At 47.2% G+C, this 7,793-nt stretch overlaps 1 protein-coding gene across 1 annotated transcript in view; it reads left to right on the top strand.

The window, feature by feature from the left end:
* The first annotated feature begins 2,342 nt into the window (after nucleotides 1–2,342).
* PM20D1 (peptidase M20 domain containing 1) overlaps nucleotides 2,343–7,793 on the top strand; it is an 8,147-nt gene continuing 2,696 nt past the window's right edge. Inside the window, 8 exon segments of the mRNA XM_009080158.1 lie at nucleotides 2,343–2,373; nucleotides 2,899–3,131; nucleotides 4,729–4,815; nucleotides 5,210–5,343; nucleotides 5,731–5,850; nucleotides 6,519–6,633; nucleotides 6,841–6,902; nucleotides 7,144–7,222. Of these exon segments, the coding sequence (XP_009078406.1) occupies nucleotides 2,343–2,373; nucleotides 2,899–3,131; nucleotides 4,729–4,815; nucleotides 5,210–5,343; nucleotides 5,731–5,850; nucleotides 6,519–6,633; nucleotides 6,841–6,902; nucleotides 7,144–7,222 (861 nt within the window).

Here is a 7,793-nt window from a genome sequence, read left to right as displayed (position 1 = left end):
CTGTGTCCCCCTTTGTTGCCTCTCCCCTTGGCTGTGTGTCCCCATCCCCATGCTCTCTGTCCCCCTTCATCCCCTCTCCCCTTGGCTTTGTGCCCCCTTAACCCTCTGGCTCTGTGTCCCCTTTCCCCCCGGGTTCTTAGCCCCATCACCCCAAGCTGTGTACCCCACTCTCCCCTATTTGCCCCCCTCCCCTAGAGCTGTGTTTCCCCCTTCATCCCCTCTCCCTCTGGTTCTTTGCCCCAGCACTCCTGGGCTGTGAGCCCCTCTCACCCACGGGTTCTGTGCCCTGTTACCCAGGGCTGTGTGCCCCCCAAACCCTGGGTTCTGTGCCCCCAGGACCCCCAGGGTGTGTGCCTTCCTGACCCCTTAGACAGGGCTTGTGTACCCCCTGACCTCCAGCAGCACTTGTGCCCGTCGTGTACCCCCTGACCTCCAGCAGCACTTGTGCCCGTCCCTGTGCCATCCCTCTCTGTGTCCCTGTGCCATCCTTATCCATCCTGTGCCATCCCTCTCCGTGTCCCTGTGCCATCCTTCTCCATCCTGTGCCATCCCTCTCCGTGTCTCTGTGCCATCCCTCTCTGTGTCTCTGTGCCATCCCTATCCATCCTGTGCCATCCCTCTCCATCCTGTGCAATCCCTCTCTGTGTCCACGGGTTCTGTGCCCTGTTACCCAGGGCTGTGTGCCCCCCAAACCCTGGGTTCTGTGCCCCCAGGACCCCCAGGGTGTGTGCCTTCCTGACCCCTTAGACAGGGCTTGTGTACCCCCTGACCTCCAGCAGCACTTGTGCCCGTCCCTGTGCCATCCCTCTCTGTGTCCCTGTGCCATTCCTCTCTGTGTCCCTGTGCCATCCCTCTCCATCCCTGAGCTGTTGCATCCCTGTCCCCCGGGTGAGGTTGGGTTCCAGGCTAGGGTGGGATGTGTGGGGGTGGATGCAGCCTCAGGTGCTTTCCCAGGAGGAACCAGGTGTTGATTCTACTGTACCAACTCCTTAGTGTTGACTTTCTTCACCATTTCCCTCTCTCCACGCAGGCAGCCAAGACAGCACTCACCAGACATCCTTTGCCCACTGGATAAGGCCCTGTCGGGTTTTTTTCCTTCCTTGCTCAGCCGGCAGTGGCTGTGGTGGTGTTTGTGCTGTCTGACGTGGAGGGTTGGAGGGTTGAGCTCTCACAGTGAGCAGGAAACCACAATCTGGCCCGAAGCGATAGCCCTTGGACTGTTCAAGTAGGGGTTGGGTGTGTAAATCTCATACCTTGCTGGTCTGTAGGATTTATTGCCTAACAAATCATGTTTGCATAGTTGTTTTTAATGGGAAAATTCAGAGGCACAATAGGTGGTTTGTGTTAATTCTTGAATCAAACGACCTTTAGTGGAATCTGTGGCCTCACTTACTTCATCTAGTGGTCACAGCCTCAAACCTGCCAGAGCTCAAGGAGTGTTTGGACAATGCTCTCAGGCACAGGGTGGGATTTTGGGGTGTCAGTCATCAAGGTTGGAAGAGACCTTGAAGATCATTGAGTCCAGTCACTGCTGAAACCCCTAACCCATATCCTCCAGTGCCAGACTCAGACACCTCTTCAACACCTCCAGGGATGGTGATTCCACCACCTCTCTGGGCAGTATCCCAGTGCCTGACCAGTTGGGCTCTGGTCCTTGTGGGTCCCTTTCAGCTCAGGATATTCTGTGATCAGATGCTCTTTGGGAAAGCATTTAGAACTGGGACTAAATTATCCCCATGTTCTACAGGGCAGGGAGTGGATGTGGGAGAGCAGCTGTGTCTGAGCCTGTTTCAATGCCAGAGCAGACTAAAGGCCCAACACAAGACCTGTCTTTATGTATTATCATGGTTGGAACAGTATAAAAGTGTCCTAACTCTTCCCATCTTGACCTACTACTGAGAAAGAACTTTATAAACTGCCAACTAAGCTGTGTGTGAGCTGCCAGAGGAGTTTATGACTGTGAGGAGTCAGATCACCCAAGCAAATTGGAGCCACTCCTGCACAGTAGCATCTCTAACTGTATCATTCAACACTTCAGCATGAAAAGTGGAGGCAAATTACCTAGAGAAATACCTTGGCTGAACTGTTAGGAAATACCAGTGGCTGCCTGTGCACAGCTCAGCTCAAACACATCAGTTCTCTCCTGATAGTGGCAGCTCTGGCTGTGAAATGGTGTTTAAAGGCTGGAAAATATTCAGGAGCGTAAATATCCTTTCCATTTTGAAATACAATTCAAGTATTGTTTGGTTTCAGTGCTGAATGATTTCTGGTTTGTTTTCCTTGAAGGTGCTATTCGAATCCCAACTGTGTCTGTGTCTCCAGACAACCTGAACACAACTGCCATGGCAGAGTTTGGGGCTTACATTCAGAGAGGTACTAAACTTTCATTCTTAGCTGTCTCTGCTGCTCCATTTCATTTTCCTAAGCTAGTTGAAGAGTGTATTTATAGTTCTTGAAGATAACAGAAGAGGTTTTACTTTGGTTTTCCTCAAGAAACACCTGTCAGAAGTGGCATATGTGTGTCCCCTCTGCAGCTGTGTGTTTTGGGGTAGTGAAAAGCTAGAACAGAGAAGGTTTAAACAGCTTTTTGCAGTGGTGATTTTGGCCCTTGAGATGGTTAAATGACATTGAAAAAAATGAAGTGGATGAGTACCACTGCTTCAGCCTGGGTTTTTTTTTGCTCCTTGGGGAAAAACAATTCCTGGGTTGCTTTAGGTAAAAGTTTTCAATACGAAGTGAGGTAGATGAGTAGATGTGTGAGAACTTCTCTGCTATGCTCAGCCTTGTCTGCAGAGCTCCCCTGAGCTTAAATAGGGGAGACTATGGAATATAGAATGGTAAAATGAGACATCAGTGTTGATTTTTCTTACATCTGTGTGTAATTTTTTTTCTCACCAGCCTTCCCAGCTGTATTTTCTTCAAAGTTCATCCAGCACGAGATTGTTGGGCAGTACAGCCACCTCTTGACTGTGGAGGGCTCTGAGCCTGCCCTGATGCCCTACATGCTGCTGGCACACATGGATGTGGTGCCTGCTCCCCCTGAGGGCTGGGAATTCCCTCCTTTCTCAGCTGCAGAGCACGAAGGTTTCATCTACGGACGAGGAACACTGGACAACAAGAACTCTGCCATAGTAGGTCCTCTTGGTGATGTCATTTCAGACAGCTCAAAGCTGAGTAATGCAGACTGGAGGAATCTCTTCTCCTGAAATTCATTGTGTTGTCTCTCTTGCCCCTGTTTAAGTGCAGGATGATAAATTCCTCAGCCCTGCAGTTTTCTCCCAGCTTTTCCTAGAGAAGCAGTGAGCAATGTTACTGAAGGAAGCAGAGTTAAAGCTCTTGGAAGAATCAGAACAACATATTCATAGATGAAAATGTGTTTGGTTGCCATACTTAAGATCTTATGGGACAGGTTTCCCAGAGAAGCTGTGGCTGCTCCATCCCTGAGAGTGTTCCAGGCCAGGTTGGATGGGGCTTGGAGCAACCTGAGCTGGTGGAAAGTGTCCCTGAAGTGTTCCAAGAGGTGGAATGAGATGATCTTTAAGGTCCTTCCAACCCAACCCATTGTGGGATTCTATATCAAATGCTATGTTTGAAATCAGAGATAGACTTTTCCTTTTCCCCAGAAGTCACACAAGGATTCAAAGCCAAGCTTGGCCCTTTGAAAAGACTTGAGTTTCAAAATAAACAGTGTTTCTTTAATATGATAGACAAATAACTCTGGATCTTTTATCCAGTTTGTGGCAGAACAAAGAGCTCTTGTATTAAGTACATTTGGGAGGAATAAAGTACAGAACAGATTGATCTGTGACGGATTTCTCATTGGGAAAAGGGTGATGGAAAAATTCAGAAAAAAAACGGCCCTTTGTGACTTGGGATGATTATTTCCATGCCAGCCTTGTATTTAAATTTAAATGTTGAGCAAACAGGGTCAGGGATGCTGTGGCTGCTTCTTGGGGCAGCAAGTTTCAAGTAACTCCACAAATGGACCAAAAAATTCAGCAATTTCAATGAACATGGCAAAAAAAAAAATCACCAATTTCAGGGATGGCAAAAAATGGGTGCTGAGAGGTGAAGAAGAAGGTAGAATGATTTCATCTCTGCCTTCTACTGAGAGGGTAGAGATGAAATCCTTTTTGTGGTGTGGAAAATTATGCAGTTTAAGGTGGAAAAGCAGCTGAGATGGGATAATGGAGCAAACATGTTGTTCTACTGTGTATCTGCCATAGCACATGGCAGATTTGCTTTCTCATTCCTCTGATGGAGTTTCTTGGCACTTCTTGTACAAAATATGCTGCTCATTAGCATCAGTGGATTTGGTAGCTCCAGTCTGTGTGCAGGACAGGCAGTTTCAGGGAGCAGTGGATTCCCTGGATAATTATAACTCTGTTGTGCTTCCTGAGCAGTTTGTCCCTGACAGCAGCAGCAAGAAGAAGCCACACTCTATTTTGTGCACATACACACACACTCCAACACCCTAAATCAGAGCATTAGGGATCAAAACCATTGCAGTGTGTTTTCCAGGGAATGGGAATGTCCTCAGGAGGAGCTGTAGGGAGCAAAGCTCAGCTGTGCACAGCACGAAGTGTCCTTAAGAGGAATCTCAAACCTTGTGAAAGCAGCACATTCCCTTAACTCCTTGAGGGCTGTGAAAGCAGCACATTCCCCTTCCCTCACTCTGCATTCCCTGAGCTTATTCCAATGGTACAACACATTCTGCTTTTCCTACAGGGCATTCTGCAGGCTCTGGAATTCTTGCTGAGGAGGAATTACAGACCCAAACGCTCTTTCTATGTTGGTATTGGCCACGATGAAGAGGTATTTCCTTTCCTTTCATTGAAATAACAAGTTGTTTGCAGTGTTCATGGAGGTAACAAAGCTTAATTTTTAAACACTGCTTAGCTGGAATGTCTTTCCTGCTTTTTCTTGGTCCTGTGGGCAGATACTATGTCAGGCACGAGGTCAGAGTTACATATTGATTGTTTGGCTTTAAGTGATGTTGCCAAAGGGTCTGGTGTGAAGAGCAAAGAAAGGAGAACACTGTAGGGTGTTCAGATTCTCTTCTGCAAGGAAGGTGCAGCATTTTGGGGTACAAATAGGGTGTGAAAAGCTGAGTTAAGCTCCTCATGTTGCTCCAAATGATCAGGAAGAGCTGACAGAAATATTCCACTTTCGTGGAAGCTGATCAGTTCCTCTGCCTGGATTCTCACAGGTGTCAGGTTGGAAGGGAGGAATGAGAATAGCCGCTCTGCTGGAAGCCAGAGGAGTGAAACTCTCCTTCTTGCTGGATGAGGGAAGTGCAGTCCTGGATGGCATCATTGCAGGAGTGGAGAAACCAGTGGCTGTGTAAGAACACAAGTGATCCATTTACAGTCATTACTTTGTAATAAATGACCTTGCTGATGTCCCTGCAGTTTGTTTCTGAGGCATGGGGCAGAGTTGGTGCTGCAGCAGTGGCACAGAGTGGAAGGAAAGGACCTTCCCTTGCTGCCCAGCACAATGTCCCCCTGAGTCTGTGCAAGCATTTCATGCTGCAGAGTCTCCTCACTGCAGGAGCAGCCAAGACATGAGTCCTCCAGACATCTACACCTTGTGTTAAGGCTTTGTTGTCGCTGCCTCTTGGGTGGTTTTTATGCTCCTAAAACTATGCAGGGTAGTTCTTTATATCTGTAATCTGTGTATGTGTGTGTTTGGTTGAGTCATTTATTGATTGATTGATTTGTCATTGACCAGAATTGCCATCACAGAAAAGGGTTCAATGACACTAAACTTCAGTGTGGAAAAAGACCCTGGACATTCATCCTTCCCTCCTAAGGAGACAAGTATTGGCATTCTTGCAGCAGCAATGTCCAGGTGAGAGTTTCCCTGTCATCCAACACCAAACACAGCCAAGCAGGTTTCTAAGTCATTGACAGGTGACTGGGTTAAGATTTGCATTTAGAGTCTTTCCCAAATTCCTGTTCTGTGTTTGAAACTGCAGTTTGTAGCTCCCTGGGAAGGGCAGAAGTACAACCCCAGCAAAGGGACAATTACCATGTGTCTGCAGAGTCTCCTCAGCTGTTCCTAGTGCCAGGGGGTTCTTTAAAAGCAAGACAAGTGCTGTCCACCCTGATGTACTCTGGAGCAACAGAGATTCCTTTGGGTTGCAGGATTTCTCTGGAATTTGCTCTTGCACACACCTCCTACCTCTAGCTGCTAATTATCCAGGCCAGTAAACATGGTGTCACGATGGGACTGCATAAATCATCTCTCTACATGTCTGTGTCGATACCAAATTGGCTAATAAACACGTTTTAGGGAATTCTGGTATGTCCAGACAGGGTGGGATGTGGTGTGGTGTTTTCCTAGACTTCCATGTATTTGTAGGAGTCAGGATTTGGGATTTATTTGGCTTTGCCTGGGACTGGAATGCTCAGGAATCTGTCATGGAGTTATGCTTACAGATTTGCTGACCAGGAGAGGAAACTGTGGTTGCATCTCAAATAAATGGATACAACTCAGAAATCAAATTCCTCTAGTAGTCACTAATAGCCAGGGATTGTTTTCCACATGTTTTGCAGACTGGAGCAGAATCCCTTACGCAACCTGTTTGGCCAAGGGCCAGAGCTCATGACCATGGAGCACCTTGCAGCAGAGGTGAGGAGAGCAGCAGGATTTCACTCCCAGATCCTCAGAGTAGCAAGTGGAGCACAGTCAGGTAGTTCCTGGAAAGGAGGAGGTTTCTTAAACCTTTTTCCCAGGGAATTGTTTCTGCTGGAGTTGTTTCAGCCATAGCCAAGTGACTTCACTGAGCTCCTGAAATCTATAAACTGTCTGATTTGTGGTTTTATTTCTTGCCCTCAGTTTAGGTTTCCTCTCAACCTCATCATGAGCAATCTGTGGCTGTTTTCACCTGTTGTCAGCAGGTAAGGTAACAGAGCCTGGATAAACATTCTCAGCTTCTCACCCTGAAAGGCTGAAACCATTTCTAGCCTTCCCAGAAAATCAGTTAGAGCATTTTATACTTCAGACAGCTCAGTGGTTTGCTGTTAACACCCACTTTGTGCATTCACTGGGCCATCATTCAGCTGATTGCCTGTGGAATTGTGGGCCTTGTGTTTTAGCAAATTCTGGAAAAAAAATGTTTGTTTCTTTCTTCTTTGCCAGAGTTCTTGCCCAGAAACCTTCCACCAACGCCTTGATCCGAACCACAACTGCAGTCACCATATTTAATGCAGGAATCAAGGTAGATACACTTGGATTTTTCTCCTTGTGGTAGGGTGAGACAATTAGGGTGTTTGATTTCCAGCTGTTTCTATCCAGGTGTAAGCACAGACCCTGTGTGGTGTCACCACCAGGTTCATTCTGCCTTCAGATGTGGTTTGGATTTGGCTACAGGAGAAAATTGCTTCCTTTCAGAGGGATCTGATCTCTGCCAAGCAGAGTGAGGGTGTTCAGATTTTGGGATAGAGAGGAAAAAGGTTTCTGTTTAATCCTAGAAAGTGTCCCAGTCATTTATTTCCCTGGCCCAGGTGAGACCTTGTGTTTGTAGCTCAGGTGTTAGTGTGCACCTCGGGCTGAGAGATCACAGGTTCTGGCTCATGCAGCCACATCTTGCCCTGACAAGAAGGTGTAGCTGTCCGAAAAGACTAATAAAATGAAAATCAATTTGGTGTGTTCCTGGAAAATCTGGCACTGAAAAGCATCACTGGACAAGAAGATGCAGTGGCTGAACAGTGACACTGAGTGGCCAGGAGAGAAGTGACAGCCTGAGCTCTTGGGTGTTTTGTCTAAAGATGAGACATTTCTTGCTTAAC

The sequence above is a fragment of the Acanthisitta chloris genome, unplaced genomic scaffold, assembly GCF_000695815.1.
Source record: "Acanthisitta chloris isolate BGI_N310 unplaced genomic scaffold, ASM69581v1 scaffold12208, whole genome shotgun sequence".
NCBI lineage: Eukaryota > Metazoa > Chordata > Aves > Passeriformes > Acanthisittidae > Acanthisitta > Acanthisitta chloris.
This window is presented reverse-complemented; position numbering and strand designations above follow the sequence as displayed.